The 27448-nt window shown below is 41.8% G+C and overlaps 1 protein-coding gene across 8 annotated transcripts; it reads left to right on the forward strand.

Moving 5' to 3' along the window:
• Positions 1–2442: 2442 nt before the first annotated feature.
• On the forward strand, positions 2443–7611 carry LOC107795343 (uncharacterized). 8 transcript variants are annotated; one of them, XM_075225161.1, is made up of 9 exons: positions 2443–2780; positions 2875–2931; positions 3719–4097; positions 4183–4421; positions 4502–4704; positions 4821–5037; positions 5121–5312; positions 6010–6408; positions 7408–7611. In XM_075225161.1, the coding sequence occupies exons 3-5, from the start codon at positions 3872–3874 to the stop codon at positions 4583–4585; spliced, it is 549 nt and encodes a 182-aa protein (XP_075081262.1). In that variant the 5' UTR covers positions 2443–2780; positions 2875–2931; positions 3719–3871; the 3' UTR covers positions 4586–4704; positions 4821–5037; positions 5121–5312; positions 6010–6408; positions 7408–7611. The 8 variants fall into 8 exon arrangements, with proteins under 8 accessions (XP_075081262.1, XP_075081261.1, XP_075081265.1 ...); XM_075225160.1 differs by having other exon boundaries at positions 4821–5312; XM_075225164.1 differs by having other exon boundaries at positions 4821–5312; positions 6017–6408.
• The last annotated feature ends 19837 nt before the right edge of the window (positions 7612–27448 follow it).

Consider the following 27448-nt stretch of genomic DNA (forward strand, 5'->3'; position numbering starts at 1 on the left):
CGGAAGAACCGGGAAATGACGAAAAAAGTTCCAATAGAAAACTATGTACCGGGACAAACGGTCAAATGAACCGTGTCCGCATAAGCTGGGCTCGCGGCAACAAAACAGCATGTACTTATGCCAAACAATCAAAGAATATCTTTCGCCAAAGCATCTCGTACTCCAAAGAAAATCCAACATCCTCACAACAAGGATCCCTTCACCGAGAACACCCCGAGATACTTGGAGAATAGCACCAATAATTCGGTACGGAAATCACGGAATGTCTCCAAAAGAGAAGATGCCCCGAACACTCGGAGACTAGCATCACAAACTTAGAAAACACATGACCCCAGGGTCAAAATCTCCTAAAAAATGTAAGCCATCAATGAGGAAATTCCGAGCTCGCGAATAACGGCCTCTAAGCCTAAACAAACTCGATGACTAAGAGACTGTCACCAATCGCCATTCACTTAAAAACCTGAGGCCATAAGACCCCAAGCGGGCAGACTCGGTCTAGAAAGGACTGTTTGATGGGGCAATGAAAAAAACTGTAAGACCTCAACATGCATGAAAAAACTGTAAGACCTCAACAGGCATGAAAAAACTGTAAGACTCAACAGGCATAAACATACTGTAAGACCTTAACAGGCATGAACACACTATAAGACCTCAACATGCATGACCATACTGTAAGACCTCAACAGGCATGACAAAGCTTTAAGACCTCAACATGCATGACAAAACTGTAAGACCTCAACAAGTGTGAAAATTTTGTAAGACCTTACCACAGGCATAAAGCTCAATCCCGAAGTTTAGGTTATATGTCATATTTGTAAGACTCCCGAAAGGGCATACCCTCGGTATAGACGCCTAAACTACCACACAAGGGATCAAAAATGGCTTCGGCCAAACACAAATGCATACAGTCAATACGACTGCACCATCCAAATTAACGCGACTCGAGGATGCCCGACTGTCACTATAAAATCACAGGCCATTACTTCGAATCTACTTCGAAAAGAACCGGTCAAACATGCTACCCTCGATAGGCAAACAAGCTTCGACCATGTCAGCTCCAAATCATAGGGCTTCGAGCTACTCAACTTACGAGCTAAACCTTTTGAGGTGCTTGAACATCGCCGCAAACGACTTGAAATCGAGGTTCTTCACGAATCGATGACGGGTCAGGCAATATCATTTCAAAAAGTCCTTAACGAGAGATAAACAAAGCCTACAAATGCCTAAGGGCAAAGCATAGTAGACATTGTCGCCAGCGTAATGAGCCTCAGGTCCATACACACTAAGCGGTCGCAACGACCAAAAGCGTAAGAGCTACTGTCGCCAACATAAAAATTTGAAAGCTTGAGGGTCAAAGTGAGCTCGAGTCGCAACCCGATTCATAGACCGGACCGAAAATAGCTAACTATACATGCCCAAGGGCAAAGAGTAAGAGCCATCGTCGCCAGCTTCACAAACCTCAGGGCTACATACATAAAAGGTCTCTTCGACCCAATGCGTAAGAGCCATTGTCGCCAGCCCACGAAAATACAAAACTTGAGGGTCAAGTGAGCTCGAGTCGCAATCCGACTCGGAGACTGAACTCAAAATAGTTAAAATACAAATGTCCAAGGGCAAGGCGTAAGAGCTATTGTCGCCCGCCCATGCAGACACAAAAACTTGAGGGTCGAATGGGCTCGAGTTGAAGCCCGACTCGTAGACCAAACCCAAAACAGTTTAGCAAAGCATAAGAGCTCCAACGCCATCTTACACTAAAGGCCACATCTACCGAACGCGTAAGAGCCCCCGGGCATGCCTGATGAGCCCCGGAGCCATATTACGAATCTAAGGACTCTCACCAACTCAGAAACCAATCCACCTGGTCAGAAGCGAAGCAGAAGGGGTACATAAGGAATAAAGCTTCAAGCTCTCTTCTATTTTACATACGTAAAAAAGTGCGTCCTCCATCTACAAACACGCTTTGGAAATATCACATACAAGACGACAGAATCTACGCCCCGCCCCTGAGGGCTACGGCCTATCAGCCTTGTCTTCGCTCTCCTCGACACCGGGATAGGAGTGACCGAGCGTCACGCTCGTCCCCCCACTACAGGAAAATTAGTCTATGGCAACAGAGTTTTTGCAACGGTTTCGAAACCGTTGCTATATAGGGCTTATGGCAACGGTTGTAACCGTTCCAATAAGGCATAGTTACATTGAGCACACTTTAATCATAAAACCATTGCGCTTGCATAGAAACCGTTCCAGTAGCTATATTCTTTTGCAACGTTTCTTTTGACCGTTCCTATAGACGAATCTATCGCAACGGATCTAGGAAAAAAAATCAATGGGGACGGTTATTAATCCCTCTTAAGTATTTCCCCCCAAAATTTTCGTGAAACCCGCTAAAATCCCAAATTATTTACATTCTATTTTTTTTACCTGTACTTTTTTATGTAATAGTACTACTAATTAATTAAAAGGAGAAGGCCAAATATTAAGCATCTCTCTCAAACTTCATGCTCAATCTCTCTGCCAAAGACAAACCACGCCTAATCTCTCTGCCAAACTTCACCCACGATGGAGACAGTCCCACGCCGGTGACACACCGCAGGCGGCAGTCCCTCTGCCAACCTCTGTTAAACCCACCAAATCTCAGCAAAAAATTCTCAACAGTTGAGCCCTAATTCGCACCATAAACAACCACCTCCTTCAAACAATTCGAATCATCCAATAAGTTTAGGTTTTTTCTCGATTAAGCTCCGCTAACACGTCAAGTTCTCACAGATCCCTAATTCTAGGTTTTTGCTCGATTCTCGTAAATTTTTGATTTATTTAGCATGCTCTTCTTTTACTGGTTTTGCAATTTCTCAATAGTTGAGCCCTAATTCGCAGATTCCATTCCTCACTGAAGAAGAAATTGTCGCTGGTAGCTGTGGAATAAATATCATCGTAAGTTCCTTTACACTAGATTAATTGATTTTAATTTTATTTTTGGGGTATTTGAGCGATGTAGTGTTATTGATTGGAAATACACAATTTTTGTTGTGCTGTGATCTTTTTTATGGGGGAATATTGTGATGATAATTTCGAATATTGTGATGATAATTTCACTCAGATATAGAAATCAAGTAAATGATGAGATAAGTGTCACCAAATTCAAGTAAGAACATAGGTAAATAAAATGGAGATAAGGGAAAACAGAGTGATTTAAATCCTTATGTGTATATGCAGTATGTATGAGCAAAGTGATTTATCATAAATGGTCAACAAAGACTTCGCAATTCAAGTTTTTGGTGGACTGCTTTTCTTAACTTGGTTTGGATACATGGTATAGACAATTATGGCTGTATGATATGACGATGGATTTTCAAAAGAAAAAAAAATCCAAAATGCAGCTGATCTCATATACGTGTCGACATGAATAATTCGAACTGATAATCTTTTAGGTGTCAATTCAACCTGAGTAAATGATTTATGTATTAAGTAAGTGTTATTAACTGTCAAACAAATGTATTAAAAAGTAGAGTAAACTAGAATGAAGCTCATAGTTTAAGAACAATGTCCCTAAGTCTCGGAAATGTAGTAGAACAATGGATTGTTTGAATTGACAGGGAGCTTGGGTATTGTTAATGCTTTTTGCTAATTTATTTTATATGTGATTAAGAATTTACCTAAAGTGATTTCTATTAATGCTTTCACTAATCTATTTTGTATTTGATTTTTTTAATTTTGACAGAGAATTGAATAGTCATGAATCAAGAAGGGTGCTCAAGACAAAACAAAAAAGCTAAAAACTGCATTGCAGCTGGATCACTTGCATCTTTGCGAAACCTAAGGATGTCGTCATTGACAACAAAAAGAAACTTCTCAAGCTAGAAGGCCAAGTGAAATGCATCCGCTTAATATAATTGGAAAAAGACAATTAGAACTAGCATCTCAATTGCAGGAACAAGTGCAGCGAGTGCCACTGACTTCTAGCTCTTCTGCATCACAAGCAATACATGAACAAGTGCAGCAAGCAACTCACGATTCCACCACTCCTGCATCACAAACAGTACATGAACAATTTGAGGATTCTGACCATCATAAATCAAATGAACAATCTGAGGAACAAGGCAAGAATATATATATATATATTTCATTTATAAAATTAACTAACATTAGTTACTTGGTGATTATCCTTCCTTTACATTATTGCAGGCCCTCCCGAGAGAAAAAGAAAAAGGGGTAGAACTCAAATGCAAAGTGTACATGGAAGGAGAGAATGCAAGTTGATCGTGCTAAATGACTTGAATCAGCCCATTGGTCCAACTGATGAAGTTGTAAAAGAGTTGGGTAGCTTTCTCGGCACATTGGCAAGGAAGAGGACCTTTTGTCCGCTTAATGTATTTAATTGGAGGAAACTAGACACAACAGATGATATGTGGAAATATATCAAGGTTTGAAGTTCTCAATTTTCAATAAGCGTGGATGATATTTTATAATTTTTTACACTAATCTAATTGCACCAAATTTGTAGGCAAAATATGACATCCCGGGGAGGCGAAACCATGGGTTTTTCATTCAATTCAGGTTGCTTGGAGAAAGTATAAGAATGAATTGAAGAACGATTATTTTGAAGCCTATGCCAATGATGAGCTTCAGATGGAGAACATGCCGATAGATATTTCGCAATCTCACTTTAAGGATCTTCTTAACTAGTGATACTCCGATTCCCGCAAGGTAAACTTGAGAAAAGGATTAATATTTACTTTAATCTTGTTAATTCAATCAAATAATCACTAGTTATATTGAAACTGAATCAATGCCGCGCTGTGATTTTTGTGGTGAAAACACAGCACTTTTGTACTGCAGAGCATATTCTGCTAAGCTCTGTTTTAGTTGTGGCCGTGAAGTTCATTCCAATAATCAGCTTTTCACTAAGCATACACGTTGGCTACTCTGTGATTCTTCTCCAGCTTCCATATTGTGTTGCACAGACAGTTCTGATTTCTGTCACAACTGTGATTGGGAATCTCATAATCTGGTTGTTTATTCCAGTTTTGGGTGCTATAGGTAGTTTATACATATCTAGTTAAGGTGAATCTACTTTTCTGCAGCACTTGTTTGCAGCACTTGATTTCTCTTTTTTTCTGCAGCACTTGTTTGGGGGAAATGAGTTTTGGAGCAACAAACCATGCTGCCAAATCTTGAGTTATATTTTCATTGATGCTGCCAAATCTATTGACTCGTTTTATTTGCAGAAACAATCCAAAACCAACATTGAGAATCGAAAAAAGTTGAAGCATCCACACACTGCTGACAGGACAAGTTTTGCTCAAATCCGCGAGGTTTGATGTTTTATTGTTTTTACATTATCTATACTAATACCCCAACTCTATTCCCAAGAAGTATCTCAAGTCTTTAATCTTGAAATTCTTCTGCAGTATAAGTTTTGCCTCTTTAACTAACTAACTAAATCTAACTAATTGTAACTAACTCCAAATCTGGTAATAAATAGTTACAACACTTTCAGAAATTAAAGTATCTGCTAATGTAAACACAGTTTGTACTCCCAGCTGCACAGGTCATACTTTCAACAACATTATTTTATCAACTCTTGGCTTTGTAGGAGATCTCTGAATCAAGATAGCAGAAACTACTTTAAAGCATAAAATGATGAAATAATTTTAAAATATGCTCCCTCCAGGTCCTTCCTAAATAGTGCTATATTGTCCAAAGGTTTTGGAAAATTGTCTCCTAATAACTGTTGCTAAATTGTCCACATATATATATTTATAAACACTAGCACAATAGTTATCTGTTTTATTATTAGAGAGCCAAAAGCTAAAGCCACAATTTGCAAACAAAGAAGAGAGATTTCAGTTTGCTTTCTTCATCCATAAGTGAAACAAATGACAGTTAATCTGTTCTTGTTTTCTCTTCATTTTTAGTATTAAATCTTTTGGTGTTTCTTCTTTTCTATTTTTTTAAGTTTATTAATTTCATAATCTTATGCAAGGTGTTCATAATAGCAATTATTCCTAGTTACTAGGTTGTGTAGACGCATTTGCATCAGTAATGGGACCCAAGCATCCAGGTCGTGTAAGATTGTATGGACGTGGGGTTACCAAGACCGTCTTAAAAAGGAAAATGGAAGATTTTGGACCCTCTTTAAAGGCTACAGATGACAGGATGCAACAGAAAATGGAGGAAATGGAAGATAGGATGTAACAAAGGATGTTGGAAAAATTCAATCCACACAAGGATGCTTGGGAACAAGAAATTACACATAATGTCGCTTCACAACTTCGACGTATGAATCCAGGATTACAAATTGATCCTAACATGCTGAATTTTAGTGCTCGTTCACCTAGAGAAGCTTCATCTGCCAACATAATGCTATTCAACTAATCAATCGCCTCTCAACTGGTAGTAACAATGGAGGTTAGTACTTACTCCAAATGTTACACCCCTTATTTTCTTTCTTTCTTCATCTTCTCCTTCTGTTACTTATTCCACCACATCCCTCTTTCTCTGTTCATAATTTTTTTTCTTGTTCTCTCTCTCTCTCTCTCTCTCTCTCTCTCTCGTGCAACTGAGTGATCTCTCTCTTTTGGTATGGATTCCTAGGGTTCCGAGAAAGGTTGTTTCACCTGGCTATCTATGAGGGGGCTATTATTGTTAACTCGCATTTAGTTGGATTCTCCATATCTGTGTAAATAATTTCTATCTTTGAATGAAGAAATCGAACTAATGTTAGATGTGTAAGAAGAAAAAGAAAGTGGGGCATTAGCTTTCTAAGCTTAGAGTTCTTGTCAGCATTGTGGCATGACTTATTCCCAGTCTCCCTTTAGATTATTTAATAATCATCAGAGACTTAGGACTTCAATTTTGTGAGCTTGAATGTTGGGCTGTCTTTCTTACGTTGTCGAAGTGAAACCCGTGATGAGTAAGGTCTGCTTCTTTTAGCCCAAGAATCACCTCATAAACTTGCTACCGGCATTAACTTCTTCACTAGAGATTATAACAATTCACTTCCTTCAACTGGAGAATCTTGAACCTGGGAATATAATATGCTCTTCCACATGAGGAGTAACCTTTAGAAGAATACCTTTGCTATCTTAATTAAATGTTGTTGTTGTCACAATTTAACTGATCTTGAAAGCAAGATACTTTTGCTATTGTGACTGAACCTTGTTCTGTTGTTATCTTGCTCTAGTAATTAGTTCTCTGCTTCCCCCTCTCAATTTACTGTCACTTGAGAAAATTCTCTGCTATGAATTTTGTTTTTACTCTTTCCAATTATGATGGAACTTGAAAGGCCATTATGATTTTCCCATATTTAACACGAAGTTTAATTGAATTGCTTGCTTTTTTCGTTCATGCTTGCTTGAATTATCAACTAGCGCTTGAAGGTAATGACTTGATTTATCTTTTTTGTAGGTGGGAGAAAATGATGAAAGGGAAGGCGGAGATATTGGTGATCTAGACCTTACTTAAGAGGATTTTTGGATTATTACTGAAATTTTAGATATTTTAAGAATATTTTATGCTAACTCTTGAATTGTAAAAGCTTATGCATGCACTTGGATGGGTTTTGAACATTTTGCTTTGATGGATATTAATTACAAGTTTGTTTGAAAATTATTTTGGATTGTAAAAGTTTGTGAGTAATTTATTATGTGACTTATATAAATTTTGGTGTATTAAAATTTATAATTGTACAGCGAGATAAATTATAATTATATAGTTTATAATTTTGGTGTATTAAATCAAATCTATTGTAAGTAACCGTTGCAATATGAAAAACCGTAACAATAGCATTAGAAAATTGTTGTAATATCTCAAAATAGCCGTTGCAATAGCTTATAAAAGTGTTTCATTAAACCTAATGGCAACGATTACAAACCGTCGCAACGGTCGCTCAACCGTTGCGATACACCAATGGTAACGGTTTATATGTCTATTGCAACGGTTTTGCATGCGTTGCCATAGGCTAATTTTCCAGTAGTGGCCCTCGCTCGCGCCAGCTCTTCCGGGAGAACAAAACCCCTAGTGCCGATCTCCTCAAGAACCCTTCTTCGAGATCTGCAACAAACATATTGCTCGATCCTCTCTTCACGATCGAGGACCTTCTTTAACTCGGTTTGGGCATCGGTAGCATCCTTCAAACGAATCGCCATCTCCTGATCGGCCTTAGTCCGGCTCAATGCTGCTTCAGCCCTAGCATTAACGATCTCAGCCCTGACCTTCGAAAGCTCGGACTCGAGCTTCGTGATCATATCTGCTTGAACTGAAGCGTTGTCACGAGCCAAGCGGAGTTGGGCCTCGAAGGCAGGAACTTTAGCCAAGGCACCCTTCTCCTCTGAAGCTTGAGCCTGCACCTGAGCTCTTAGCTCACCACAGTCATTCCTAATTCGGTCGGATTCACCCCTAAGGTGCTCCAGAGCCTCCGTCTTTCTCTGCAACTGGGATAGGCAAAACGTTAACCCAAAAGGTTAAGAATCGAAATGCATACCACAAGAAATTACCTGCTCCATCAAATAACTCTCGTAATTCGAGCTCCGGTACGCCTCATATCGCCAGTGTGTCAACTCAACTTCCTTCTGCTCGCAAAGGATCCTAATGGACCTACCCTAATCCAGATCTTTCCGGAGCCTAGCCCCATAACGGAGCAGCTCAAACCTAAGCCTATCAAAGGCCTGCAGAAGAAAAACTAGATAAGGAAGGGAAGACGCAAGAGGCGGAAGGCCTATGCCAAAACTCACCGCAAAGTGAAGCCGGCGGACTTCCTCAAAGGCCGAGCACACTTCTATTGATCCAGCCCCCTCGGCCTTGAAAGAACCAACCTCGGTTGAAGCAGGATCACTCGGAAGAACCACCTCTCCAGAGCCGGAGACTTCGGGTACAACAGGCTCGGGCTATGTTTTCTCCTCAAAGACTCGGCCCCATTTTGTCTTGTTGTGACCTCCATCGCACTGCAAATGCATATTCCAATTATTATTATCGTCCTTCAGCTCAGAAGCTGGCAACTCCACTCCCTCTCTGAAGGAGCACAGCCTCGCCCTTGGAGACCCACCAATAACTACGACGGCAAGATTATTACATGTAAAGGGGGAAAATGTCTTCCCGAATGTACGAAGGACAAGGTAAAAGCAGCATATGCACGTACCATGGTATCTAGCTTCCCATCTGCCCCGGGATACATATCGCCACCTGAGCGTAAGGTAAGTAGTTGAGCTCAAATGGTAAGACTCTTGCAACATGGGTGTGATTGAGGCCGCAAATGAAATACGTGGAATTTTGATTTCACTCCTAACAATAAGCGACACAAGGAATCTATGCCACAAGTGCATGAGGATGGAAAAAAAGTCATCTACTTATGAGATTATCATAATTCGAACAATCTAACCCTTCTTAAGGAAGTGGAATGCCAGAGGTTGCAAAATTTCCTGCACATGACAATGACGTTATCAATAATCCTAGAAGCCAAGTGAGTAAAAGGCCACGTAACCCATCCAATCCAACCTATTTAATACTTTTGAAAATGGGACACACTTTAGTTTGAAATCATGGCAATTTAAGCTTGAACATTAAGGAAAATCATTACTTTTGAAACCCATGAGACAAGACCTCGTAGTCCTAGAATCGTCAACAATGGCAAGAAAGTACTTAAAACCATTATGAGTTGGTATAAAACAAGGCCTCAAAGTGCCCACATGGATAAGTTTGAAAGAATGAGACGTCTTAATGCATTTATCGGGGAAAAGTAACCTAGGTTATCTAGTCACATGGCCAAGTAGAGCAGGTAGATGATTGTTTAGGAGAACATCTCATAAGGAGTGCGAGCAATATCTTTTTATCCTAACAAAAGGAACATACCCCGACCCTTGACGCCATAAGGCATACAATTAGATTCACAAGGAGAGTTACCAGATGAAAATAGATAGTAAGGCAACACAACTAAGAGCACCGCTTGGGATTGACAAGCTTAAACAGAGTTGAAGACATTAGAAGTCTGTAGAAAGGAGGAAATTTGTCCACTCTCAGGGCGCTTGTTGAGTAGATAAAAGTGAGGTAAATTACATTAGATCATATAGTTGGATAACTAGTCGAGACATTGAGATAATATCACATTGAAGATTAGGGGTAAACAACAAATGATGCAAGACAAATGAAAAGAAAGTGAGAGAGCCTTATGGAAGTAACCTTTACATTGTAACCACTAGGAATGGTGGTAATATAAAGCGATTACGAGAAGCTACATTTTTGAAAGAAGATCACTGTATGTAGTTACGTGATGTATAGCTCCAAAATTCAAAAATCCAATTATGTTTAGCAACTCTACTTCACAAGGAAGTACTATAGCACACTTCTACACAACTAACTATTACCAGCCAAATTGGGAGACACTATAAGACTTGAATGAGAGAGAAGATTTGGCATACGAATGTGTTACTAGGTGTATTGCTCCTTGGTCAACCAAAAACCAAAAGGCAAGAGTTAGACTGATAAGCAGATCGTTGGACTAGCACATGTGTAGATAATCCATTATCAAAAGAAGATCATTCAATCTCAGCAATTGCGGCATGCTATCAACCTTTGATGAACTTGAAATGAGGTGGGAACCCAATGAGATAATATAAAATAATCATGGAAGGTTTGCAGATGTTCATAACGAGTTCTTCATGGATTTTGACTTGAGAAGTACCCAGATGCTAATGAAAGACAGAAAATAGGAGAAACATGCGTTGTGCTACGATAACCTCCAAAGGTGCGCTTGGTCTTGACAGAGAGCCTAGTAAGGGTCCTTATGAGAAAGGAAGTGTTATAATGACATATAGAATGATATGTTCTCTCATGGTTATCGAGCAAGTGTTGGGAAACTAGCACAATGAATTCACTAACTAAGGAACATAATTAACACATGTTGTGGAGGTGTAAAGAGAAAATAAACATTTGTTATGAGCTGGACATGCTTCTACTATATTAACTCCCAACTGCAATACATGACCACGTCACGGGCAACCACAATACTAGGAACAAAGTGAGCTACTTACTGTGGGATGTCCCAAGTGGACATGAAAGTTATACTAAGATGGTGACACAAGATCTTCCTATGATGGGGATGTGAGGATCTAAATTTTCAAAGAGACTTTATGCACACGGTGACCATTTCGATTCACATGCACTCATGTGATAGGTGTTATGTTATGCTCTTATGTTACTACACATTGAGAAGCTTTCATGATGATACTCACAAGAGAGTAGAGTGATTGTTCAAACCATATAAGCCATATACACAAGTGAGTAAAAGAGTGACTTGAGAAGGATCGCAATACTGGGATGCCTTACATGGAACTTGACACCATATAGGTAAACTTTACGATAGTGCATGCATAGGCACAACTTGCATGTTGCCCATTTAAATAAAATATTCTGTAAGAAATTCATCGGATATAGTCCCTTGTTTAGAATTTAGGAAAGAAAGTGGGAAGTATTAATCCTAGAGTTATAACTCTATTCAAGGACGTATTTATAGAACTTAATTCCACAAGAGGATGTAAATAAGAGAATTTATGATAGAGTGGATTCACGAACAATACGGCTCCTTCAAGGAGTAGGTACACACAAGTCTTTGTGACTAACATCTTATAAAGACCATGTTTATGAGGACTCTTCAATATGGATGTACATACACAACAAGAGTACGTTGGTTGTGCTAAGTAGTGACTTACTTGGTGACCTTAGGTTGATAGGGCAAGAGCTGAATCGATGCCCCTCGACTCTACATCCCTAATGTACATTAGTACCATGCCGATATACTATGGGATTTGTTGTTGAAGTGACATCAATAGGGACAAGGACACTCCCTTCTTAGCGATAGGTTCTACTAATCCCTCCACAGCTCAATACATTCTCCTAACAAGTCCTTGGGCAATCCCCTCAGACTCAATGGTGGGATCACTCCCCCCTCATGGCTTCAAATTCGCGGATTATGGTATCATTATTACTCATTTTGAGAGTAAGGCTTGGAGAGAAAACTAACTCCTTAACTTGAGCTCTATCGCACGATTGGAGTGTCAAAGAAGGGTGAAATTCCTAAATGTCCGAATAGCCTCCAACTTATAGACATGGTCGACTACACACCGATAAGAAGGACTCTATTAGACACGGCTCCGAGACATCCTGGGACACTTTAAAACCTTAGGCTCTGATACCAAGTTTGTCACGCCCCAAAAACCGAGGAGCACGACCGGCACTCAACCGAGTGAACCCGACTGAGCAAGCCTGTTAGGTTTCATCCTACCCAAACTAATTCATGGATAAATAGGAGATGGATTCCATTAATCATACTTAGTAAGTATTTCATTCACAACTTCCATTTCATTTCCATTAGCAGCTTAAAACATAATTATCAAAATATTACAAGTTTTATAAATCTTTGCCAAACATCAATATTTCTACTTTCATTCCAATACCCGACACTACCCACAACCTGTCTACGGAGCCTCTAAACACAACTGAAGAGTAATGTAATATGGAAATGCCAGTAACAAGGCTCCGGCTATACCTCAAATACAAAGTACATGATGAACAGATGAAACAGGATGCCAAAACGAAGTGGGGCTCACCAGTCAGCTGAATGGATGATGCGGCACTAACTGCGACCAACACTGCCTACTAGAGAAACACCTACATCCATTTAAAGACGTAGCGCCCCCGGCAAAAGGGACGTTAGTGCCATCGAATAGCACTAGTATGTATAACTAAACACCAACTAGTTAGAAATAACTTTCATACAAGAATAAGAAATCACAAGTATAGCTCGAGCTCTAAACGATCACCACCTTATCAAATAAAAGAATCATACAACTTCCACATTATTTTTAAATAGCTTTTAGTTTGGGGCATTTCACACTATTCATCATTGTTCACTATACCACCGCTATCTTGAGTGTAGTCCGATCTCGACCCGATCGGCTAGGTCGCCTCATTTGAGGCATATATTTCAATCACAATCTCATTTTCCTTTCCGGAATTCATTCACAATGCCACCGCTATCTTGAGTGGAGTCCGATCTCGGCCCGATCGGCTAGGCCGCGTTTCCAAGGCATTGTTCCCTTCGCATTAATCACTTCGTTTCACATATATCATTTCATAGGAACGTGGGGCCACAACATATCACATTATCCTTGGCACTAGGCCGCACATTTACATCGTTCCCACATTCAATGTTATATTTGTAATTTAGGATAATAAGCGTACACAAGAGCAATTAAAATTGTAGGCATAGAGGAGACTTCACATGGATGACGCAACATGTGCAGCTTCAATTTCAATTTAAAGTCCAAGCATTTCGATACATAATTCATATCCTTTCCCTCTCAAGTTATCAAGACAACACGTTGATCATGTTGAGACACATTTTTCACACATATATGGTTACAACATCAATTGATGTAAAATGACAAGCAATGCAACAATTCAGCTTTAATCTTAACATATTCACACAAACGACGATGAAGATCAATTTCTAAAAGAAAGGGTTTTAGCCATACATACCTCAACCGAGCTTTCCTTAATCCTATAACATTCCAAAATGTTCACACTTCAATCTATTTAAGCAATATAGCACAATTTAACTCATAATTAAGAAAAGATCATAATCTAAGCTCTCTTGAGCATTTTACCGAGCATTTAGTGTTCATTAAGGCCTTATGGTTCTTTTATGCAAGATTACACTAGCCCATTACCCATGCCTCCTCTTTGATAATTACTCATACTCTTCAATAACACATGCATGCAATGCAAACCCCCTTATCCCCATGAATTACCTCACCAATGCCCTTTGTAGCCATGTGTAAAAATGAGAGCTGAGGTGATAAAGCCTTACCTCTTGGGATGAGGGTTTAGGTCCCTCACTTGATTATCTTCAATGATTTACCAAGGATTCATGGAGTAATTTTGATGGGAAGCACTTCCCCTCTCTTAGACCCCTCTCTCTCTCTCTAAAAGTGTCAGGAAATGGGCTCAAAATGAGCTATTGCACAGGATATAACGACAGGGGGTCGGGTTTAAAATTTAGAAAAAACCCCGACTAGGATCTGGAATCGCCTTTGCGATCGAAAAGTGGATATGCGGCCCGCATAATGAACCGCAAAAATGTTCCCCAAGACCTGAACACACTGCCTAGGTATGCGGATGAAATGCGGTCCGCATACCCGTGTTGCGGTCGCATAATGCTCCGTAGAACTACCCCTTACAAAATTCTAAGGGAATTATGCGACAACTTTGCGGCCCATATATCGATTATGCGATCGCATAATTGGCCGTATAGTTGACATCGATTTGGCCAACACATTACTTCATTCTGCGGCGACTATGCAGTCAGCATTCCTATTATGCGACCGTATAGTGGACCGCAAAAAGGGCACTTTTCTGGAAAACATTATTCTTTGACTTTTTAATGCGTAGACTAGTTCTAAAGGGTCCGAATACGCATCTCTAACACATATTCCTAATTGCCACTACGACCTTTCAGGTTTAGAGTGGAAATTTTCATGGGGCCTCACATTTAGGCTATACATCGCATTTGTAAAAATCCCTAAAGGGCATACCCTCGGTGTAGACGCCAAAACTATCGCTTGGGATCAAAAATGGCTACGGCCAAACGCACATGACTACGGTCAAGTTAAAACAGGCTTCCCTCAACAGGCAAAAACAACCTCCGACCATGTCGGCTCCAAATCACAAGAGTGTCGATCTACTCGACCTACGAGCTATGAACCTTACGAGGTGATCGAAACATCGCCGACAACGACTTAAAATCGAGGTTCCTCTGGAACCAACGACGGTTCAGACAAAAATACTCTAAAAGACCTTAACGAGCAGAAACAAAGACTACAAAAAAGCCCACAAAAAGGTCTCTACGACCAAACAATGTAACAGCCATTGTTGCCAGCTAAATTTTTTTTGACAACTTTAGGATTAAAATGAGCTCCAATCGTAACTCAATTCGGAGACCGAATCCAAAATAGTTAACTATGCAAGCCTCGGGGCCACATACTGAAAGGTCTCAATGACCAAGCGGCATAAGTGCCACCATTGCTGGCCAGAAAGTCAAAGAAATTTTAAGGGTCAATTATAGCTCGAATCGCAACGCGACTCGGAGACTGGACCCAAAAACTGTAATGTGCCTAAGGGCACGACATAAGTGCCACTATCGCCGGCCGAGTAAACCTCCGGGCCGCGCGCCCGTAAGGTCACTTAAACCCAAAAACAAAGGGCCATCATCATCCGCCCATGTAGACAGGAAAGAGCTTGTGGGTCAATTGATGCTCGAGTTACAATGCAACTCGAAGAATGGACCCAAAACAGTTGGAATGGCAAATGCCCAAGGGAAAGAGATAAAAACGATTGCTACCTTCCTGCACGGGCACAAAAAATTCGAGGACAGGAAGGCTCGAGCCGGAGCCTGACTCGGATACTAAGCCTAAACAGCCGGGCCAAGCGCAGAGGCCCCAACACCTGCTCGTGCCAAGGATCGCACTTAAGATCCCCCGGGTCTGTCCGATCCATTCTGGGCCTATGAGGACCTCACCAAACACCAAAACCAGCTGGCCCAATCGAAAGCAACAACAGAAAAAAGGTACAGAAGAAATAAGGCTTCAAGTTTCTTTTTATATATTACATGCGCGAAAAAGCGCATTCTCCATCTATAGGCATGCCCTACGTATATCAGAGACAAAGAGACAAAATGGCAAAGTCCAAAGCGACAAAATGGCAAAGTATGGAGCGACAAAATGGCAAAGTCTACACTCTGCTCTAAAGGGCTATAGCTTGTCGAGTTCGCCCTCCACAACGTCAACAAGAAATGACCGAGCGTCATGCTCATCCGCCCTTGCTCGAGCCAATTCCTACGAGAGGACAAAACCCCTTGCACCGACCTCCTCGATTACCTCTCTTCGAGATCTACAACGAACATATACATCGATCCTCTTCCCCCAGTCGAGGGCTCGCTTCAGCTCAGCTTGGGCATCAGTAGCATCCTTCGTACAAATCACCATCTCATGATCAGCCTTGGTTTGGCTTAGTGCTGCTTCTACCCGGGCATCAATTATCTCAGCTCTGACCTTTGAGAGATCATATATCCGCTTAAACTTTGGCGTTATCATGAGTCAAGCGGAGTTGGACCTTGAAGGCAGGAACCTTAGCCAAGGCACTCATCTTCTCCAAAGTTCGAGCCTGCACTTGAGCTTTTAGCTCCCCGCAAGTAACCATGACACGGTTGACATCACCTTTGAGGTACTCCAAGGCCTCCTCCTTCCTATGCAACTGATACGGCAAAAGGGGTTAGCCTTAAGGTTAGAAAGGAGCAAAGTACGTACTACAGGAAGTTACCTGCTCCATCAAATAGCTCTCATAGTTTGAGTTTCGGTACACCTCATATTGCCAAGCTCATCTTCCTTCTCCTCGCTAAGGAACCTAAGGGATTCGCCCTCATCCAGAACTTTCTGAAGCTTGGACCCTTGACGGAGCAACTCAGACCTAAGCCTATCATAGGCCTGCACAAGGAAGATTCAATAGAGGGAGAAGGACACGGGGCACAGGGAAACTGTACATAAACTGACCACAAATTGAAGCCGACAGACTTCCTCGATGTCGGAACACACTCATGTTGATCTTGCCCTTATGACCCTAGAAGAATTGACTTCGAGCATGCCGTATTCGCTCAAAGGAACCGTCGGCCGGGTATCAGGCATTCCGAGATCAGCGGACCCGGGCGACACCCCTTCCTCGAAAATGTGAGCCCAACTAGCACCACTAAAGGCTCTGTCACACCGCAGGTGCCTCATCCCAATGAACTGCCCGATATCTGCAAACGGCGAATCCAACACAAATGGAAGGGGAAAATATTACCTCGGGTATGCGAAGGCAAAGCAAAGGCAGCATACACATATACCTTGGTACTGCGATCCCCATCCGGTACGAAGTACAGCTCGCCACCTGCGCTAGTCGCAGGACAAATGGGTCACCAGCTTCCAGACCCAGCCAAGCAGATCATGGACTTCACCCGGCATCCACGAAGTTGCTGCAACAAGGGAGACAACATTATTACTCAGCTGATTTTCGCTATAGGCAAAACCTGAAAAAGCGCAAAATGCCTCACTCACGTGCATAATTCCACCCTTCGGGAAATGGCAAAAACTCCATAGAGATAATGTTGGTCATCTGGACCCGGATAAATCAACTGGAACACTCTCGATCCCCACTTTCCTTGTCATTAATAACAAAGGGCATGGACGAACGACATCTCAGAGTTAGCAGGCCTCGATGATGGAAGGCCGATATAGCCTGACAAGGTGATCAAGCGTGAATTCAAGCCCGACCTTCTCCGCGAAGAACTTCATCATCAAAATTGTTCGCCAAAATGACGGATGAATCTGTGCTAGGGTAACCCGATACTTCAAGCAAAGATAAAGCACAACCCTATCAGGGGGCCCAAATGCGAAAGGGTATATGTATACGTTCAAGAATCCATCGGTGGAGTGCTTAATGCCCTCATCTGGGGAAAGCACCTGCAGTGTTATCCCCTCGCTCCACCCGCAGTATCTCCTCACCATCTCCAGGTGTTCCTCTCTTATCAAGGATGCCATTTCCAGAGCATACTCCCTCGGCTCCTGAGCACCAGGAGAAGCACCCCCTCCCCCCGTCCCCTTGTCGGATCGTCCCCGAAGTGGTTTCCATGACTATGGTGAAACTAACAGGTCTAAGCAAGGGCGTGCACCAACACTTTTTGTGCCTAAAGAGATGAAGTACCACGTGCCAAAGCAGAAAGGCGGCTGTCTAAAAATAGTGAAGTCTTGCAAAAAAACTGAACCCGCCCCACATATGTGTGACAAGCAGCGACGACTCGCCTGCCCGAGGCAAGCCCTGGGAAGCCAACATCCTCGATACAGGTCGATGGGTCAATACCCAATCCAGAAAGCATCCTTCAACGTGAAGTCAAGACTCGAGGGGTCGTTCGTATTATCTCCGAGCTCAAAATAGCATTCTACGTCAAGAACCCCCAGCCCAAAGAAGTCGGACTTCGGGAAGCTTTAAACGCCAACACTTGACGCAAGGCAAGTACCTGGTCTCGTGATCCCCTCTTTCTGAAAAGAGGAATAAACACAGGAAGCTCCGATCGGGAAAGCTCCACGAAGGTCTGGGGAAGCGCCCGAATACAGGAAAACTCCTCAGCAGAAGTCTATCCTATACATTCTAAAGGGGCTATCTACATCAAGATCAATAGGGGCCCCCGGGTACCCAAAGATTACCTTCATCCAGGGTAACATTCCCGAAGGCCCCAGAATTCGACGCATGATCTCCATACAACTCGGAGGGCCTCGATAGCCTGGACCTATCAGATCAATCCAAGTTTTGTCCGAAGTACAACGATAGGTTCGGATGAGAGCTATGCCAATCAGTAGAAGACTGGGATAGACGCCCGCACCCAAGCATGATATCAGCAGCCAGCAAACAAAATAAAGCGTTCAAAGGGCCCTAAAGGGAATGAGAGCATACAGAAACAAAGTAAAGTTCGAAAGCAAAAATCAACGAGGTATATTCTTATTCATAAAAGTTTGTATACAAACAGCCCTCGAGGGGTCGCTACATACAACTTGCAAAAGCCTATAGGAGTCTACGCCCAAAGAGGAGGAACAAAAGGATGTACATGCGATGAAACCCGGCGCCCGGTCCGCCCTCGAGAGTCCATCTCCGGTATCAGCATCCTCAGGCGCCGCACCCTCGAGCACATATCCTCGAGGGTGACTCCTTCGATCTTCTCCTCCCATAAGTTCCCAGCTCAATACCCCAAGGTATCCCCACCAGAGAAGATGAAGAACAGGAAAAGGAGGGCACACAAAGGAGGCAGAGAAAAGAGACATGGCCCGCCGAAGCAAGATTCGGCGGGCCCCAGCCTTAGTGGCCGGTAGTGCCAGTTTATCCCTTGGGAAAGAAAAAGCTCTAGGGATGAAGTGCCACACCAAGCCCGGGTAGGAGAGTGAGCAGTGGTGCTTAATCCAAAAAGCTATCTACATAAGGGAGAAACCGACTCCCCATCCGTTATCACCTCGGCCCAGCAGCAGCAAGATCTAACATACCGATGACCGCAACAACAACATAATGTCACGTTTATGTTTGACGAAGGGAAGCCCCGGCAGAAGGCCACAACACTGTCTAAGGAAACTCCTCCAAATGGCCTTAAGGTCAAGAGCCCCTAACATGATATTCAGGGGTGAAAGAAGATGATAAGAAGGGAAAGGCAAGCGAGCCAACAGAAGCACTAGGATATGAAAAGCAAAGCCAAGGAACCCCCATTTATAGGAGATTACGACACAGTCATCTCGACTTTGGAAGGCTGACTGATGGATGCAGTTAATGCATCCATGGAAAATCAAACTGACAGCGGTACCTTCACCTTGAAAGATGAGAATCATAAGTGCAATGAATAAAGTTGAAAATAACGAGCCCATGGATGTCCAATCACAGCAAAGCTCACGCCAGGAGTTGCATCCTCGATATGGTATCGCCAAAAGGAGCTCGAGGAGTCATGTGTTAGAATCATTTCCCATCTCTTCGTTATGGGAAACGCGAAGACTATCTGTATGCGGCGAAATTAAAAAACTTGATTTCTCGCTGTCGGGACATTTTGAAAGCATGCCTCGGGACCCCAAGGGCGGGAGGCTGCGACCAAGTTCCTGACCTCGGGGTTCGTCGGAGCCCGACTCGGAGGAAACAAAGATCGAAGCCACGACAGAGGGGGAAGCCCGCAAGGCACATGGCTACGTCTGACAGGCCCGGCCTATCCAGAGCCTATGTTGAGGCATCACGTCAAACCATCCCATCTCCATACTTTGTGTTTAATCTCCACATATTTGTACCATACCGTGTTCCCTCGCCTATATAAGGGGAACCTATACCACTTTGTAAAGGGCTGATGTTGCTCTATTTTCTCCATTAAAGCAATAATATATATCTCTCTCTCTCTTTCTCCTATTTCGTTCGTTCTCATGGCTCAAGGCCGCTTTAACATCTATTGTCTCCTTACTTATTTCATGCTATATTGCGCAACTTTGGCCGTAAAGAGCCTTACTTGATCGTATCCTTAATTGTTATCCTATTCCCGGTTGCCCACGATAGCTCGAGCTCGATTTGAGTCCCGACCCCGAGGTCCATATCGACCGGCTTTGCATCCGGGCAACAGGCCCCTTCGGTTTGGTTAGTTTCTTGTTTTAGCTCACATTTCATTGTTAAGCTTCACGTTCTTAGCATCAACTGCTCTAACAACTAGCTCGGGAATAGATCACGTATTTTTAGAATCCCATTTACAAATTTAATTGTTGTTACCATTTTCACGGTAAACATGTCCCATTGTACTTTGGGAGCTCCGGCATTCTGAATTTCTTAGGAATGGGTTTCGGGGCTACTTCTTCAGGGAACGACCTTTGTATGAACTTCTTCGAATCCACACCTTTCAAGACCGAGTGCGCGCTCAAAATATGGTCGACCCTGGAGTTTTAGGTCTCGACCTTCTTATCGTTGGCTGCTATCATTTTCTCACCCGATTTGATCCTTTTGGTGAGGTCCTCGAGCATTTTCACGATGGCAGGGGCGGGTATTGATCCGTTGTTGCTCGATCTCTTCGGTACCTATTCAGTCGGGGGAATAGTTTCTGGTGCTACTGTGCTGGGAGTCTTCGGGTGGCTTTGTAGCTGAGCGATAGCCAGCTATTTTGCCTGCAACATTTCGAAAATAACATGAAGACTAACTTCCTGTTCTTCCCGGGCAGGGGTCTTTTGCGATTCCTGTTTGTCTCCATGTTGTACGCTCCTATCGGTGTGTGAGGTTTTGTCAACCTGCTGTTCATCTTGCGAATCCGCGTCCACTGGAATCGGTCCAGGTGTGTTATCGGGGTTATGTCATGGCGCGCCAATAACTGGAATGGCCACACAATTTTCTCCGTGGTTTTCAAGGTTGTCGTTCTCAACTTTGTTTACTGAGCCAGACATTTTAACCTGAAATCAAAGATCTTGGACAAGAAAAAGTGTGAAAAGAAACTTGCGTTGTGCAATGAAATCAGCAAGAAAATAATCACTATTATTTTTAGCCCCACGGTGGGCGCCAAACTATTTACCGTGAAAATGGTAATAATAATTAAATTTGTTGATGGGACTTTAAAAATACGTGATTTGTTTTTATGCTAGTTGTTTAAGCAATTGATGCTAGATATGTGAAGATAAAAGATAAAACACGAGCTAGAATAGAGCTAGAATAGAGCTATAATCAAACCATAGGGCTTGCTTTCCGGGCCTCGGAATAACCAATAAGAGGCCTCAAGGTCGATGCCTGGGCTAGGGCTCGAGCTATCGGGGGTAACCGGGAAGGGACTAACCGATAATAGGCCTCGAGGTCGATGCCTGGGCTCGAGCGAGCAAGTTAGGGAGAAAAGAGAGAGAGTTGTTATTGATCTTGTGTAGAATGGTTGGAGCAACAGGGTTTACAAAATGCCAAGGATGCCTTCCATGCCCGTGGGGGACTCGGCCAACATTATCCCCAGGCCGGGTGTCGATAGATCTTGAGGGAGGTACCTGGTCCATGGTCTCGAGCCTCCGAGGCGATCTTCTGAAGTACATTAACGATAGTACCCGAATCTCCATAATTGGTTTAAATCTTTAATCAATCAAGTGACTACATGTCACACTTATACAATTCTCCCATAGGATACGCTCCCAAAACCTTCCGCACTAGGTAACAAGCCTACACATCCATACCACTAGTCATACTAATGTTGTAAAGCGAATTGGGAATCTACAAATCTGTACACCAAGCCTGTTACACAGGACGCCAATCTCATGTGATGCTAAAACAATACCATCTTACTCTAAACATCTGAATTCTTCCCTGCTCATCCGAGCTCGTGACGCTCTTGTCGACACCAAACTATAACCTTGATCCTCAACTTCAAATTCCCATGCCGATCACTTCACATAACATACCAATACGTGAGAGTATAAGAATTTCATCATAACTCCTAAACCATTAATAGGATACATACTTCATCATATAGAAACCTTTCACTTAACTCATTTTAAGAGAACCATTGCAACACATGATTGAATTTCCATAACCACAGAAAAATACAATCCTCAAGTAGTGGTCTAAACCACCATAACTCTTTCGGGATCCATCTACACATAATGGGCCATAATACTCGAATGTGCCCAAATAAAATCCATTATGGCGGCCATCAAGCCTCGCAGGTACCTCAACAAATCACATGTATAACTTAACACGCTGAAGGAACTGATCATTGCCACCATCATGCCAATCCAGCCATTGCTAATCGATCCAACTTCTTCTAATTTACTCTAGACTTGACTTAGGAATAATAATAGCTCCATTCAACATATAACGGACCCAATCCGCACTCATCCTAGGTGACCTTATTTCGTGAGACCACGTCGTCTCAATACGCATGAACCATCTCAAGTTCTCTTTAAGCGTACCATAGCATCGCCAACTGGTACACCCGTTCTGTAAGACCTTCTGCGAATCCGAAGATACTTCCCCCTTGCTCCAATACTGCACCGCATACCTACTGATAACATAGAAGATTCCAAGTCTCTTTAATAATCCACTACAACAGCTCGATACTTAACCACACCACAGACTCAAAATCCTTAGGCACCGTACAAAAATTTAGAATCCACTAGGACCATTGTTAAGAGTCACCTGCTGTGACTTAGTCCCGAATATAATTAACTCCAAGGCTCTTCTAGCACATAAACAACCTATCAAGGGAGCACCCGACTAAATTACTTTCCTTGTACATCACATTTACAAGAAGCATAAACTTTGAGTCTTCCCCAAGACTGAACATTAATCGATATGCCAAATATAGCACACATTTCCCAATTCTTTTGCTCAAATTACCACTAATGTTTTCTTTCCTTAGTTGTAATAACCCACCAATATGGCGATAACTAGAAACCTCACAAGTAGACAACCATGTAATTCAATCATAGACGGTGGGGATCTCCCACTTAGCTTGGAGCCACAATTATATAACATTGGAACCCACCAAGATTCCTTCTTTTTCATTGACATGATCTTGCACAATGAACCCTCCAAATTTCTCGGAGTCTTTCTGTCAAAAATTTTATAAACACTCTGAATAACTAGCCACATTCACATATTCGATCCCTTACTGGATAGCCAATAGAATTCTTCGTAGAAGCTTCGGCAACACCACGCAACAACTAACCTGCTCACAGGAGATAACCCACCTGTGGAAATTCCATGCCGATATTATCCGACGACACTGCACTAGGTACCATTACTAATAAAACAGTAAACCATCCTGAGCCCGTGCTCATTCACCAGTTTTACAAGTTTGTTCACTACCCATTGACATCACTAAAAGTGCGACAATACATTCCAACCCGAAGTCATGTTGCATTCCTCTTCATATCAAGCAAACTCTTTTCTGTCGTATACAATCTTCCCCAGTATACTAGACAATATTTCCAAATTAAACCCGTAAACCTAGTCACTGTCCACCATGAATTCCAAATAACTCCAAACTTTTCTCAAGGCGTGTAGCTATCCTACAACAACACCCATATGTTACTATACCACTCTCCCAATTTGGTTAGGCCCTCTTCTTTAAGAAATTGCTCGACTTCTATTTCTCACACTTGGCCTACTTGAAATTTAACCATCGCAAGATACCTCCTGCATGTCCTTTCTCATCCTTCGCTATCCAGTTGTTGCCTTAAATCAAAATCCTTCTCTATAGCACTTGAACCAATAGATCGCTACCAACTTTAAACCCCTCCGAACATCATCCTTCTTGAGCCATCAACACTATGAACACCGATTCGACCCTAAACTACTGCACACCACAATCTCTAATAGTTGCTTCTCCGACACTATTTCAGAATACTCTGCTCCAAAGGAAAATTGAAAAAACCAATAACACCGACGAACTTAACACATTCAACAAGGAAAAGGATGCCGCATCATAGATCAAAATTTCACCGTGCTCGAAAATACCAAGTCTCGTTACTTTGTCAACCCAACCCTAAACATTCATAGTCTGATTGCCTTTCCTCCGTTGGAAATAAAATATTGAACCTCTGAATCATGTACTAAGAAAATCCTCCTTTTCAAGTCATTCAACCCCGACACATAGACAAGCATCTTACCATTACATCAATATTGTGCGATAATGACTCATGAATCATCATAACAACCAGTGCTCAACTTTAAAACCATAGGAATTATTGATATGAGCTGAAATGATAGAACAACCTTCCGCAAGGCGATGATAATAGCCCAAGAAATTATGTAGGGAGAAACATCCTACACCACATCTGCAGTAACACTAAAATTCCTCAATTCCCAATTGATAACAAGCGCTTCACATCGCATAAGATTGAATAAGAATTAAATAAAGGCACATGCCTCAAAGGAATCAAATCGCACGATGAGGAATGAAGAAGGGAAGTGCTCCTAATAGCCCTGTAGCCTCTCGAAGATAAGTACAGATGTCTCTATACGGATCCACAAGACTCTACTAGACTTGCTCATGACTCGTGAGACCTACGTGAACCTAGTTCTCTCATACCATGTTATCACGACCCAAAATGCATTAAATGTCGTGATGCGTCATGCCCCGATCCTGGGGGCGAGACCGACACCCAGTGCCTCACTTATCCTTGCGTACCACTTGCGACTAACAGACTCTATGCATGTAATGTCATACTTTAGCCATGGGTTGTGTGATGCAAAATATAAATCTGAATACAGACTAACACCGACTACATGTTAACAGAAAGCTGGGCCGACAAGGCCGTCATAATACTACAACTGACAAGCCAAAAAAATATATGTACAGGGCCTACAAGCCCAACATACTGCATCAACCGACAAGATATTTCTACAAGCCTCTACTGATGGACGTACTGTTAACGGAATAGGGCCCCGACCTACCCATATCCTATCTACATATATACACAAGATGTACACAAAACTTCTAGACACGACAACTCTGAATGATGGGGAGCTTACTGATAAAGCTGAACTCGGGCAAACACCTACTAAGAAGGTCTATCTGTTCGTCTGTCTATCTAAACCTGCACGCGTGAAATGCAGCGCCCCTAAAAAAGGACGTCAGTACGAAATAATGTACCGAGTATGTAAGGCAATATACTGAAAGCTGAAACTAAACTGATAATATAATAACTGAAAACAGTTGATGGTCAAAGATAATCTGAAGATATGCTCACCGGCTGATACTGACCGTATTCTCTCAATATAATAAGTAAAATAGATGTCCGGCCTTATAAGGCTCGATAAATATATATAACTGCTCTGCAGTAGTAGGCTCGCTCATAGGCACTCGGCCATATTAGGCTCTGTATCCCGACCAACTAGGCTCACTCATAGGCACTCGGCCACAGTAGGATTGGCATATAACTTACCATTTTAACATAGGATGCTCAATAGGGGCCTGCCCATCGATTATTGCTCGATGTTAATAAAAATACTTTAATACTGTATATATAAACTCTCTGATCTCTTTACTAGAAGAAGGAAATACTCAATTTATAAAATACCAGTTGTTTGGTTAAAATAAGGATGACTGGTACCATAACAATGATAAAAAAAATCAGTAGGCGTAACAAAATTAGGGACAATAAGGTAAGTGTTATTCTAGTGTTTAAGAACAACAAAATGACATCAATCAGAAAGATGCCTTCATGCTTTTGTTCCAGTAGAGGTTCATGCTTGTAGAGGGTGATCTCCAAAAATACATGGCATTAACTTACAAAACTAGAAAAACATATGTAACTTGCGAGACTAGCAAAATATACGTAAATTCCAGGATATGAGTTTTTTTCTTTGTGTCACGTTGTCAAATTTGTGTAATTAAGAGATCATGCAAAATAAAGTAAGAGCTTAGCCTTAACATACCTAGAGTAGGGAAAAATTCGTATAATATTCTTGGAAAAGGTTGCACCGTACTTTAGAGCCGCAAAATTTCTCTGTTGCTAAGACTAAAAAAAATTCTCGCTAAAATTGGTAGCAAGAGAATTACTAATGTTTACTTCTGGTTTTAAGGTATTGCCATTGAAAATATTAGGAAGTGAGGTTTAAGATCTGATTATAGAGTGGTTTTGTTTTGAAAAATCTTTGGAAATGAGGTGTTTTGATAACACATCACTTTGCCACCCATCAAGAATGACTAATAGTCATCTCTTTATGGAATGGCTTGCTGCCACATGGGATGGGAGGGTTAATTTTAATCTTTATCCACTTATTAGATAATTAGGTAATGTCCTATTACCCGATAATTAACCAATTACATGCATAATTAAAAATTATCTCAAATTACTTAAAATTATACTTATTTTTAATATACTTGATACATCATACTACCGTGGTCATATGGTACCTTCCATGGTACTAGTCCATAAGTATTGGGTATTATAGCTCGGACCATAATTTATCCAAATTCGACAACCTTCAACGAAACTCATTTTCTTTAATTTGTGTACCCTTTCATTCATGGCACTTACTTATTGCTTGGTATAAATAGCATAAATATGCTAACACCAAGATAATTTCATCCCCAAGTTTATGTCAATTTACTGAAGAAGGCACTTTAACGTACGAAAATGTCAGATGTAACATCCTCGCCTCCCCTAGAAATATTCGTCCTCGGATGTTTACTATGAGATACCTGGGAATTTGTTTTTGGCTAGAGTCTCCTCCATACACTAGACTACAACCACCCTGCGCGCAGCAAAAATACATGCTATATATGCCACACTTGGTGTCACATAGTTGCTTATTATGAATTCGGAAAGTTAAAAATAAAAGCTTACTGAAGAACCTACCTGCCTGAATAGGGCTGTGGTGAGGTATCCCACCTCGAGCCATATCTCCTGTTTGAAATAGGTGGGGGTATTTAGTCTTTATTTCTTCCCCCGCTTCCCACGCCATCTCTTCCACATTCTTGCTTTTCCATAAAACCTTCACCGAGGCTACCTCCTTATTCCGTAACTTGCAGATTTGTCGGTCTAGGATGGCAACCGAAATTTCCTCGTATGACAAGTCCTCTATAATCTGTACATCATCCGAAGGCACCACTCGGGTAGGATCTCCAATGCACTTTGGTAACATAGAGACATGGAAAACCTGATGGAAAGACTCCAATTCTGAGGGCAATTCTAACTCATAAGCTACTTGGCCCACTCTCCGAATGATCCTATATGGCCCAATATACCGTGGGTTAACTTTGCCTTTCTTGCCAAACCTCATCGCACCTTTCATAGGTGACACCTTTAAGAATACCCATTCATTAACCCCGAACTCTAAATCTCATCACTGCACGTCAGAATATGACTTTTGACGGCTCTGAGCTATC

This window comes from Nicotiana tabacum, chromosome 11 (genome assembly GCF_000715075.1).
Source record: "Nicotiana tabacum cultivar K326 chromosome 11, ASM71507v2, whole genome shotgun sequence".
In the NCBI taxonomy this organism is placed as follows: domain Eukaryota; kingdom Viridiplantae; phylum Streptophyta; class Magnoliopsida; order Solanales; family Solanaceae; genus Nicotiana; species Nicotiana tabacum.

Bases quoted from the DNA above. Each gene is read 5' to 3' on its own strand.
- LOC107795343 (XM_075225160.1), top strand. From the start codon at position 3,872: ATGCATCCGCTTAATATAATTGGAAAAAGACAATTAGAACTAGCATCT. The intron at 4,098-4,182 runs GCAAGAATATAT...ACATTATTGCAG, and splicing joins TGAACAATCTGAGGAACAAG to GCCCTCCCGAGAGAAAAAGA. The intron at 4,422-4,501 runs GTTTGAAGTTCT...CCAAATTTGTAG, and splicing joins ATATGTGGAAATATATCAAG to GCAAAATATGACATCCCGGG.